This window comes from Sphaerodactylus townsendi, linkage group LG14 (genome assembly GCF_021028975.2).
Source record: "Sphaerodactylus townsendi isolate TG3544 linkage group LG14, MPM_Stown_v2.3, whole genome shotgun sequence".
In the NCBI taxonomy this organism is placed as follows: domain Eukaryota; kingdom Metazoa; phylum Chordata; class Lepidosauria; order Squamata; family Sphaerodactylidae; genus Sphaerodactylus; species Sphaerodactylus townsendi.
In genome coordinates this window covers 11476053-11488246 of record NC_059438.1, presented here as the reverse complement: position 1 = coordinate 11488246, position 12194 = coordinate 11476053, and the positions used below count along the sequence as shown (strand labels likewise).

Below are 12194 nucleotides of genomic sequence, written 5' to 3'. Positions count from 1 at the left end.
CTCCTCCATAAATCTGTCCAGGCCCCTTTTAAAGCTATCCAGGTTAGTGGCCATCACCACCTCCTGTGGCAGCATATTCCAAACACCAATCACACATTGCGTGAAGAAGTGTTTCCTTTTATTAGTGTTTCCTTTTATTAGTCCTAACCATTTGCATTGGTTAACAAGTGTAAAGGGTGCAATTAGCAAGTCACCACTCTAGGAGTTGCTGGAAACTTTATGGTTTTGCCATACAGTTTCTGGAGATTCCTAGAGCAACGTGGCATTACTTTCAGGTTCTCCCCAGAAGTAATATCACAGCACACACAACGACAGCAACCCATATGTCCTTCCATCTCTCACCGGGTGCCATCAGCTGGCAATCCTAGCCCAATGTGGTGGCACAGGGAAGCTCTTGTCTTGACAACGTGTGGGAGTTTTTACAGACTTCTATATGCACTCTGCCATAGGAAGAAAATCTTAGCCCTCTTACTGGAGTGAACTGGAAAGTGTAAATGACTCCGGATCAGCACTGTAATTCACTCTCTGCTACTGTATTTTGGGAGAGGTGGCTTTCCAGAGCTGTTCACATGCATATTTTCCCCTCTCACTATCTGCATTATTGATTCTTCCAGAATAATATCAATACAATAAAAAGGTAATGAATATACACTACCTAAAAATACCAGCATGTCCTGCTTTATCTAATCAATACTTTTTTTCATCTTCATGTACAGGGCATTCCCAGCCAGGGATGTGATGTTGTTTGTGCTTTGAGGTGTCAACATATGTCAAATTAGAAGCAAGGAAATTGGCTGCTATGTCCTACTTAAAATTTTCTTACCATTCACTAACTGCAGATGTGGCTGTTGAGAACTGAAACAGGATATACTGAGGGTATGTAGGAAGTAATGGTGGTCTTAGTTGTTGTGGGCAGGGATGTATGTTCAGGTATAACAAAGCCAAATATGTATCTGAAAAATACCTTATTGGTGTTTTTGGAGGTCTATTCAGGCCTCTAAATGATTTTTAGGATTTTTCAGGATACTGGTAAATGGATCCCAAAAAGTTTCAAAAATATTTGGGAGTAACCAGGAGTATTGAGAGCCTGCCAGCCCTCCCTCCCTCCCTCCCTCCCTCCCTCCCTCCCTCCCTCCCTCCCTCCTTCCTTGCTTCCTTTCCTCCCTCCCTCCCTCCCTCCCTCCCTCCCTTCCTTCCTTCCTTCCTTCCTTCCTTCCTTCCTTCCTCTTCCTTCCCTTCCTTCTTCTCCCTTCTTCCTTCCTTCCCTTCCTTCTTCCTCTCTTCTTCCTTCCTTCCTTCCCTTCCTTCTTCCTTCCTTCCTTCCTTCCTTCCAGCTTCCCTTCCTTCCTTCCTTCCTTCCTTCCTTCCTTCCTTCCTTCCTTCCTTCCTTCCTTCCTTCCTTCCTTCCTTCCTTCCTTCCTTCCTTCCTTCCTTCCTCTCTCTCTCTTGCTTTCTCTTTCTTTTTTAGAGTCTGTGTCTTTCCAGGTTTGGTATCAACTTGCCAGGCCTATTTTGTTAGATTATTTTTTAAAAAATGTTGACTTTGCAAAGTTGTATTCTTTGTGTGAGTTGCTTCATGTCTGATTTGCTCTTTTTTTGAGTGTGGTGAATTTACATTGCTTTAGATTCTTAGGTTTTACATTGGTGGTGATTCTTAGGTTTTACATTGATGGTTTTACATTGCTATGGATTTTCAGATTTTCTATTGTTGTAGATTCTCATGTTGGGTCTTGACCTGGATGACCTAGGCTAGCCTGATCTCATCAGATTCCCAAAACTAAGAAGGGGCACTGCTGCTTAGCACTTGGATGGAAGGCTATTACAGAATACCCAGGTTGCTATGCAAACAAAGGCAATGGTAAACACCTCTGTTAATCTCTGGTCTTGAAAGGCTACTGGCTTGTTATAAGATGGCTGTGACTTTATGGCATTTTATATATACACACATTGGCTGGATTCTCTGATTGTGTATTGGCGAGGCTTGCATCATTGTTCCTATCAGGATTAGCTTGGGTGATTCTTAGGTTGTATGTTGGCATGGATTATCAGATTTAATTTTTAATTTTACATTTTTTCCCTGTAGGAATCATTGAAGGATGGCGGGGGGGGGGGGTAGGGTTAGGGCTAGTCACAGTTCTTTGGAGCTCTCTCAGCCCCACCCACCTCACAGGGTGTTTGTTGTGGGGGGGAGGGGAAAGGAGATTATAAGCCCCTTTGAGTCTCCTTACAGGAGAGAAGGGGGGTATGAATCCAAACTCTCCTCCTCCTCCTCCTCCTCCTCCTCCTTCTTCACCCCATGTAAGTTGGGCATGTAAATTTCATATCCCTAATTCTGAATCTCCATTCACTGATCAGCTGCCTATTGAAGATGGATCTCAGATCCCTAAATACAATAAGCTTTCCATATGGAAAAACCTGGGCTGCACATAATTACAGTCATCTACACAATAACAATTACAGCCCCGTTGAAGTGTGGAAATTCATATATTTTGTGAGGCAACTGGATAGTGAAACCAATCATCCTCCGGTAATTTCCATCAAATGGACAGAATTGGTTCTTAATATGAAACAAAATTATTAACCAGAACTGTTTGGCTAGCCTTAAGGAGTTTAAAGATGCCCAGGCCAAGTCCAGGATGATTACTCTATAATTATTAACTGAAAACATTTTGTTCCCGCCTGCTGTTTTTCATGTTATGAACCTGGAGAAACGGTTCCCAAAGTAGACGATGTATTTCAAGCTTGTTCAATGCCGTTGCTGTGGATAATTCATTGAATTGCAATCTGGATGTACATCTCCTTTTGACGTCACCGTTTGGAATGAAATTACTCTTAGCATTTCTACTCAGACCCTGGAGCGGGAGATTTTACAGTGAGCGGCAAGAGCAGATTGGGGAGGGGAGTTTAGGATTCTCAGATCCCACTCATCCCAAACTGTGAGGCTTGTTGGATGAGAGTTGGTGAGGTCATACGTAGGTCCAGTGATGTCATGGAGAAGAAGTTGGTGGTATCAAATCTAACAGCAATATCAGTAGTATTTCCGCACACCACTAGAAAGGAGCCAGAGTAGACAGATTCATGGAGGGCAGACCCATAGATGTTCTGTCTGAAGGGAGACACTACATTCAAAGGCCAAAAGCCTCTGAATCCCAAGACCAGAAAGCAAAGCAAAGCAAAGCATTTTATTGTGCATGCACAACGAAATTTACAGCAGCATTCCTCGATGCACACAATTTCAGACTCATACCCCATCCTCACTTTCCCCTTCCTCCACCCATCCCTACACAGCCCCAAACACATCAACACGAAGCCACAGAGTTCAGCATAGCCACAGCTCTAGAGTAGAAGCTGTCTCTAAGCCTCTTTGTCCTAGTTTTTATAGACCTGTATCGTCTGCCAGATGGTAACAGTTCAAAAAGAGAGTGTGCTGGATGAGACGGGTCTCTCAGAATATTTTGGGCTTTCTTTAGGCTTCGGGAATTATAGAGTTCTTCCAAGGAGAGGAGAGGGCAGCCAATAATCCTCTGCAGTAATGATCACCCTTTGGAGCGCCTTCCTATCCGCCACTGAGCAACTGGAGAACCATACACAGATGCAGTAGGTTAAGACACTCTCTATAGCATAGCGGTAAAAGTACAATGGAAGACCTTGGCCTCTGTTTCCCATGGGGCAACAGATTAACCACTGTGTGAGACCAGATGCCGGACTGTTCCAGAAGGATCCTTCTTATATTTTTCTAATGTAACCATATACTATCTTGATGTGTTTATGGTCTTGTTGTTATTTAGTAGATTTTTTAATAATAAAGAAGAAAAGAAACGTTTCGATGCATAGCCCATTTCCCCCAACCATAAGGAGTCTATACAGCTTACAAATTCCTTCCCTTCCTCTCCTCACAAGAGATGTCATGTGAGGCAGGTGGGGCTGAGAGAGTTCTGAAAGGACTGGTCCAAGGTCACCTGGTCATATTGCCCCTCTCCCCCAATGTGAACCCAAGATGGCTTCCACCTTCCTCTTCTCCTCCATTTTATCCTCATAAACAACCCTGTGAGGGTGAGATTTGCAGGATAAACAAACCCACAATTTCCCCTGGGTGATATTTAATCAAGACTGACACCCTTTCTTCTTCTTTTTTCCCCTCTCTCCTTCCAGTGATATTTGATGATTGTCAAGGAAATCACAAATTGAGCTTTCAAGTTTCAAACCCTGACTTCAAGGTGGAAGCCAGCGGGGTTTTAGTTGCACTGAGAAACTTATCTGAAGCAGGACAATCCTTATACATCCATGCCCGGTCAGCACAGGTCGAAGATATGGCTGAAGTATTGATTGGAGCCAGGAAAGAAAAACACACTTCTTTAAAGGTAAATCTACTAATGGGGACCAAAGGTTACTGGTAAGAGCGTAAAGCAGTTGGGACTCGTCCTTATATTGTGATGTGATTTCTCTGTTTTGCTAGAAATGCAAGGAATCTTGCAATATACTTACTGTGTTTTGGCTGTGAATTGGAATGGAGTGAAAACAGTGTTTTCGCTTCGCGTCTCATGTTATGGTAGAAAACTGTATTTTTATGCGTTTACTTTTGTCTATCACTTCAAAACTTTTTTTGGGGGGAGGGGTCATGTCCTGAATAGTAATGATGCTCAAAAGCCTATGGTTTTTCTAAGACTCCAGATAAGTTTATGATCCCTGTGTCTGCCCCCAGGTTGCAGCTTCAGAAATGTTTGCTCTTGGAAGCTGTGCAAGTCTAAATCAGCCTAAAAAGAAGAAGAGGAGAAGAGTTTGGGATGTATATCCCCGCTGCAAGGAGACTCAAAGGGGCTTACAATCTCATTTCCCTTTTCCCCCCACCCACCCACAACAAACACCCTGTGAGGTGGGTGGGGCTGTGAGAGCTCCGAAGAACTGTAACTAGCCCAAGGTCACCAAGCTGGCATTTGTTGGAGTGCACAAGCTAATCTGGTTCCCCGGATAAGCCTCCACAGCTCAAGTGGCAGAGCAGGGAATCAAACCCGGTTCTCCAGATTAGAGTGCACCTGCTCTTAGCCACTACACCACGCTGGCTCTCAAGGAAATCTCACCTTCCCACAATTGACCGAGAGCAAAATTAGTTTTAGGAACCTCTTAAGTCAGTATCCAAAACTTTCATTAGTCCTCAAGGTGTCTTCTCCCAAGTAGTCCTGGCGGTGGAAAGGGCCATCAAATCATAGCCTGTATGGGGACCTCACAGATTTTTCAAGGCAAGTGATGAACAGAGGTGTCTTTACTGTTGCCTGCCTCTGCAGGATCCATTGAATGGCCGCAGGACTAATATTTATAGTCAGTAATGGGTCCTGATGCTGTATTAGGTAAACTGGCAGGAAGGCCAGAGACAGAAAATTGATGCTTTCCCAGGATTCCAACAATAAGATAGGAAACGGCTTGATGAACTGGCAAGAGCTAAGAGAATGCCTGAATTATTCTCCTGATTACTGATCAATGCTTTTAATGCGTACAAATGAATGACAGGATGGGTGCAAGTTTTTCACCTGAATATGAAGTAATTTCCGTGATAGAATAAACAATGGTTGGCTTGAAGTGCTGATTACATCATCGTGGGGTGACACAGTGGAGAATACCGTGACATGATAAGTCCGCCAATGTGTCATGTTTACAATTGCCTCGGAATGTTCCCAATAAAACTGAGAAGGGAATCGTAGTGGAAGAGCGTTGCATCCTGCACGTGTGTTCTGTGATGTGTTAGTCCTGCTTTGGAGTTTTTTAAACAGAGGCCGGATGGCCATCTAGGAAAGATGCTTTGATTGTGTGTTCCTGCATGGCAGGGCGTTGGACTTGATGTTGGACTTTTCCAACTCTATCATTCTATGATGTAAGCTAGCCTCATTCAGTCAGGGATATCTTGGGCTGTGGAAAAAGTTCAGCTTCCAACTTGTACCTCCCCCCCCCCAATCCTTTGACACAGAAGATGGAGACCCTAAGTCTCTGGGAAAACTCCATTTTGTGTGGTGCAGTTGTGTGGTCTCTTGCCAGTTCCTGTTCACTTATGGCACCCTATAGGGCAGTGATGGCGAACCTATGGCACGGGTGCCAGAGGTGGCACTTGGAGCCCTCTCTGTGGGTACGCGCACACAGAGTTTGTCATTTGGGGGGCGGAAAATCAACCCCCCCCATACACACACACATCTAGGCTGGCCTGGGCCACTGAGGACGATGGGCCTGGTGCCTGTGCTCTGGGTGGCTGCTGCCCAAGGCGGGCGCAGAGGAGGCAGAGATGCTAGAGGGGCACAGAGTGGTGCGCGCGGGACTTGCTGGAGGCTAGAGCAGGCTGGCCCCTGCTTGAGCAGGTGGGGCAGAGGAAGAGGGAGCCAACCGGTTTTTCTAAACTAAAACCTCAGCATTCAGGTTAAATTGCTGGGTTGGCACTTTGAGATAAATAAGTGGGTTTTGGGTTGCAATTTGGGCACTCGGTCTCAAAAAGGTTCACCACCCTGCTATAGGGGATGGGGGTCTAGGAACTTATAAAAGAGGTGGAGAGAATCTCAGTGCTTTTGCAAATGGGTCGAAATGTTCATTTCTTGTGCAAGCAAGGAAGAATGGGAGAACTGGGGCCGCCTTCCTTTCCTTTCCCCGGCGTTTAGCCCAGAGGCAGTCCTGACAGTGACTTACAAGACAATTAAGCCGGGTACCTTTGCAGACCTATAATTTAGAGCAGCAAAGGAGCTGTAATGAGGAGGTTATAAAGGATGAGTGATTCATTGTCTCTGTTCAAAGTTGAGCTCTCCTGGCAGGCAGCAGTTTTGTTTCATTTCCACCAAGCTGGTGTAGTCTGCCTTAAATCTTCCGTGGAGAAGAAAATGTTAGTTCAGAAGGAGAGACAGCACAAGCCTTGTTTCAAGTCTTTCTCAGCCTGATGCATTTTGATGTAGAACTCTGATCTGCAGAGGGCTTCACTTGGATTCTGTGTGTTCTCCCTTTCGAGGCATGAGCCTCCTTTGTGGCCAGACAGGCACAAATCCACATCCACACCTAAATGCAAAGGAGAGAGCTTCCACTCTAACCAGCCTGGTGTAGTGGTAAAGAGCAGGTGGATTCTAATCTGGAGAACCAGATTTGATTCCCCACTCCTCCACCTCAGTGGCAGAGGCTTATCTGGTGAATCAGATGTGTTTCCACACTCCTACATTCCTGCTGGGTGACCTTGGGCTAGTCACAGTTCTTTGGAACTCTCTCAGCCCCACCTACTTCACAGGGTGTCTGTTGTGGGGAGAGGAAGGGGAAAAAAAGCTTGTAAACCACCTTGAGTCTCCTTACAGGAGAGAAATGTGGGGTATAAATCCAAATATAAATGTGTTCTTTCACTTTCCTACTTTCCCTTGATCTATGCAACGCAGTAAAACTTAGGCACTTGAGTGCTGGACATTCCCCTTATATTTTACATGGGCCTTGAGAAACCTAATGGTTGTAACATTCTTTTCCACTTTGCTCTGTGCTGCCTTTGATATGGGGTGTGAAAATGGGAGGGGGGAGAAAAGGGTCATGGGATGATAAAAGGTGCTTCACAAGACAGTTTGACAGTTCTTAAGCTATCCCGACTGATGTCTGTCAAGAAAGGCTTCTTATTCAAAAATACAGAGTCTTATAATTGTCTACAGATCCAGGGCTTGACACAACCCTAACCAGGCACCTGCTGACCCCTGCATAAAAGATTGTGCATAAAGGCTGTTCTTTCTCAAGTGCCTTTTGCCTCTTTCTAGGTTAAGGGGGACACGCTACAGTTCGCTTATTTGTTCTCATTCCTTGCAAACAGACTCCCGTATTCTACAAATGGCTTTTAAAGCCCATCCTTATTTCCAGCATGGATTATTGCATAGGTGGGATGGGAGGAGATGCTATTACTGGAATGCAACTCCTTTGGGGCACATGGAATGAGCTGTGTACTTCTCCAGCTCCTGGCCATATTTTCCCTTTCAATCTAACAACGCCCATCCCCGGGACTGTTGAGAGAGAAGAATAATTGAACGAGGGGGTGATCAATTAGAAGCTTTATGAGCAAAATTGAAATGGGGGAAAAAATTACGTGGGATTTTTTATTTATTTTTCACTCCCACCTGTGTTTCTGATTTACTGGGAGCCGCAGAGTACGGAGACGAATTTAGTTCATGTTGAAAAGGTGGACTGCCATTTTCTATTAAGGAGACAGGTCCCCTGATATTAGAACAGGGGTGTATACCTTCTGAGTGACTCAGACCGTTGGCACATCTGGAGCAATGCTGTTTACACTGACTGGCACTAGCTCTCCAGGGTCACCGGCTGAGAAAGTTCTTTCTTGGCACCTGCTATTGAAAATACTCTACCTGGGGATGCCAGAGGCAGAATCAGAAACTTTCTGCACCCAAAACAGGTGTTCTCCCACTGAATGACAGCTGTTGACCCTTGCAGAGAACAGCTGGCGCTAGCTTCAACCATTTACTGCTTTCCTGGAAAATCTCCCAGTATTGACTATCCCATGATTAAAGAAGATAATGATGCTATTTGTGTTGCTTTTCCCTTTCTTTGCGCTGTTGCAAAGCCAAAGGGATGGGTGATTGCTCTCGCTTCAAAAAGCTTTTTCGACATAGCAGGTTTCTTCTTCTTCTTCTTCTTCTTCTTCTTCTTCTTCTTCTTCTTCTTCTTCTTCTTCTTCTTCTTCTTCTTCTTCTTCTTCTTCTTCTTCTTCTTCTCCTCCTCCTCCTCCTCCTCCTCCTCCTCCTCCTCCTCCTCCTCCTCCTCCTCCTCCTCCTCCTCCTCCTCCTCCTCCTCCTCCTTCTTCTTCTTCTTCTTCTTCTTCTTCTTCTTCTTCTTCTTCTTCTTGGTGTTTTTGTGAATGCCCTGTTGCCTGTCCTCTCGCTTAGCTCACTTCTCCACATTGGATGCAGAGAGGGGAGGGGCCATGGCTCAGAGGAAGAACAAGAGCTTAACTTGCAAAAGGTGTAGTTCCCAGCATCTCTAGTTAAAAGGATCTGGTAGTGGAAGATGATGATGTGGAAGATCTCAGCCAGATTTCCAGGAGAATTTCTGCCAGTCTGAGCAGACAGTGCTGACCTTAATGGACCAAGGGATGGATGAGGTTGCCTTCTACTGCTATCAGTGTGGTTTGGGCACACAGTGTGGAGTTGTGGCTCAGTGGTAGAGCATCTGCTTGGCATGCAGAAGGTCCCAGGTTCGATCCCAGGCATCTCCAGTTAGTAAGTGACCTGGTCATTTTTGCTTCAAACATTTTCCCACACCCATCTTCAGAGGTATGCCACTGTGAAATGCATTTCTTTCATGCCACTGTCTGTGTAACTTGAAGGCTTCTGTATTCTCAATATTATCCAGCCCCTGTGTTTATATATCAACATGTAGGGCTGCCATCTTTGGATTGGGAAATTCATGATGATTTGGGGACGAGGCTTGATGAGGTCACAATTCCGGGAGGAAGGAATCTCAGCCATAGAGAGATTAAAGCCAGTGAGTTCATTCTGCAAAGCAACCATCAGAGAACTGATCTTTGTAGTCTGGAATGCAGTAGGAATTCTGGGAGATCGCCAGGCCCCACCTGGAGTTTGGCACCCTTAAGGTTTTGAAATTTTTAGAAACTCACAATTCGAGTTTTATGCTATGAAGTTGTCCTCTCGGTATGTATTCTGGTGGAAGCTAAGGACACATTTTCTTGTCCTGAGTTTCAGGCTGGATTCTCTGCCCAGCACTTGTGTTCCTGGGTTGCGTCTCTGTGTGTTTTCATCTTGCCTTCCTGGGATTGCTAAATTAGGGGAGTTGTCCAATACCTCGGCAGGTCATAACTCTTGGCAGGAAGTCTCTGCTTTCTTTGTCAGAGGTCCAGTTGTGCCGGCTTGATTGGAAGAGCCCACCCAGGAGGAGCGGAATTGTGATGCCCCAAACATTCCTCCTACACGGGGAGAAAAATGTTGAGATAGAAAATTATCAAAGCCCTCAGATCCCTTTTAGGCTTTTGAAGACAGGGGGAGGAACAGGAATAGAGAAGAAGAAAATAACCTCAAGGAGAAAAGGTGAAGTGCAGCATCGCTTTAAAATGCAGTAGAGTCACCAGGTTTCTTTACAGCAGCACGGTCAGTCTCTGGAGACCATTGGACATAAATGTACTGATGCTGAGGCACACTGGAAGCAGACTTAAAAGCAGAACCTATGACGGGCCTGATGGACACATTTAGCAATACTGAGGCACGCTGGATGCACGTGTAAAAGCAGAATCCATAAATGGTTTGATGCATGCATTATTTATTTATTCCACTTATACCCCGCCTTACACCAAACATAAGAACATAAGAACATAAGAACAAGCCAGCTGGATCAGACCAGAGTCCATCTAGTCCAGCTCTCTGCTACTCGCAGTGGCCCACCAGGTGCCTTTGGGAGCTCACATGCAGGAGGTGAAAGCAATGGCCTTCTGCTGCTTCTGCTCCCGAGCACCTAGTCTGCTAAGGCATTTGCAATCTCAGATCAAAGAGGATCAAGATTGGTAGCCATAAATCGACTTCTCCCCCATATATCTTTCCAAGCCCCAGGATGGCTTACGTAATGGGGTTAAAAGCCCCGTTAAAACATACAATCCTCAAAACATAAAAAAAAATTGTAATACTGAGGCACAAAGGATGCACATTTAAAAGAAGAACTTATAAAGGGTCTGATGCAGTGGTGGGATTCAGCCAGTTCGCACCACTTATGCAGAACAGGCTGTTAAAATGGTGCTTCTAAACAACCAGTTGTTAAATTATTTGAATCCCACCACCAGAACCGGTTGTTAAATTGTTTGAATCCCACTACTGGTTGGATGTATGCATTCAGTAATGCTAAAGCACACTGGATCCAGACTCAAAAGCTGCAGAAGAAGAGTTTGGATTTATACCCTGCCTTTCTCTCCTGTAAGGAGCCTCAAAGCGGCTCATAAACTACTTCCCTTCCTTTCCCCACAACAGACACCTTGTGAGGTAGGCGGGGTTGAGAGAGTTCAGAGACTCCTTATGATTGAGGAGCAGCAGAGGCATAGGAGGTTAAGAGCTCGTGTATCTAATCTGGAGGAACCGGGTTTGATTCCCAGCTCTGCCGCCTGAGCTGTGGAGGCTTATCTGGGGAATTCAGATTAGCCTGTACACTCCCACACACGCCAGCTGGGTGACCTTGGGCTAGTTACAGCTCTTCTGAGCTCTCTCAGCCCCACCCACCTCACAGGGTGTTTGTTGTGAGGGGGGAAGGGCAAGGAGATTGTCAGCCCCGTTGAGTCTCCTGCAGGAGAGAAAGGGGGGATATAAATCCAAACTCCTCCTCCTCCTCCTCCTCCTCCTCCTCCTCCTCTTCTTCTTCTTCTTCTTCTTCTTCTTCTTCTTCTTCTTCTTCTTCTTCTTCTTCTTCTTCTTCTTCTTCTTCTTCTTCATCATTTCTCAGCATCATTTCCTTTCTTTCCTCCCCTTCGCTGTGAAACTTTATCATTAGCAGAAAGAAACTTTGATTCATTCGCACGCCATTGGCTAAGGAAAGGGTCTGAGGAAAGTTAATCCTTGTCTCATAATCACATCCATCTCACTTGCGGTGTGTTTTGTCTCCCTGGGGACCAGTATCCTGCAATCCCAGCATGGTCTCCTCCTTCTAGGTGCTTAAGAAAGATTGTATTTTTGCCTTGCCAATCAAACCAGGCTTAAATGTTTAACTTCGTGGAGGCAGAAATGATTTAAACAATGTCTGCTAATCACAGCAAAGAAGCACCACATATTTAATGTGTTTCAGGGCACAATGAAGGACTGATTGGGGCCTCTCTGGGTACCCTGACCTATGATTCAGGGGAATGAAATAATCTTTTGGCTGCTAAGTTGCTGTTATTGTTTTTTGGTAAATGCTAGCAATAAATTATTTATACTCCCATCTAAATTTATACTCCCATCTAAATGTTCTCACCATATTTCAAAATTTGTCTCCTCTTAATCGGAGCTTAGAGAAGGTGGTGGTGGTTGTTTAGCAGCATAATACATGTCACACGCACCGCCTGCTGTTTTGTTTGCCGACTAAAATGCACATCCCTAGTCTTGGAGTTTTGCAGAAGGGTTTGGTTTGTGTGCTATTAGAAAGAGAGAGCCCCCCATCCCCCAGCCCAGTGCAAAAACAATTTCTTGGCACTTAAGTGGATGGTGTTTTTAGCGAGTATT

General features: G+C 45.1%; 1 protein-coding gene and 1 non-coding gene across 2 annotated transcripts in view; both read left to right on the top strand.

The window, feature by feature from the left end:
* CDH13 (cadherin 13) overlaps positions 1 to 12194 on the top strand; it is a 714654-nt gene that overhangs the window by 256940 nt on the left and 445520 nt on the right. Inside the window, exon 3 of the mRNA XM_048515605.1 lies at positions 4153 to 4361. Coding sequence (XP_048371562.1) covers positions 4153 to 4361 — 209 coding nt within the window. The remainder of the gene's footprint in view (positions 1 to 4152; positions 4362 to 12194) is intronic.
* TRNAA-GGC lies at positions 9146 to 9217 on the top strand. The gene has a single exon. It is a non-coding gene; the product is annotated as a tRNA-Ala (tRNA).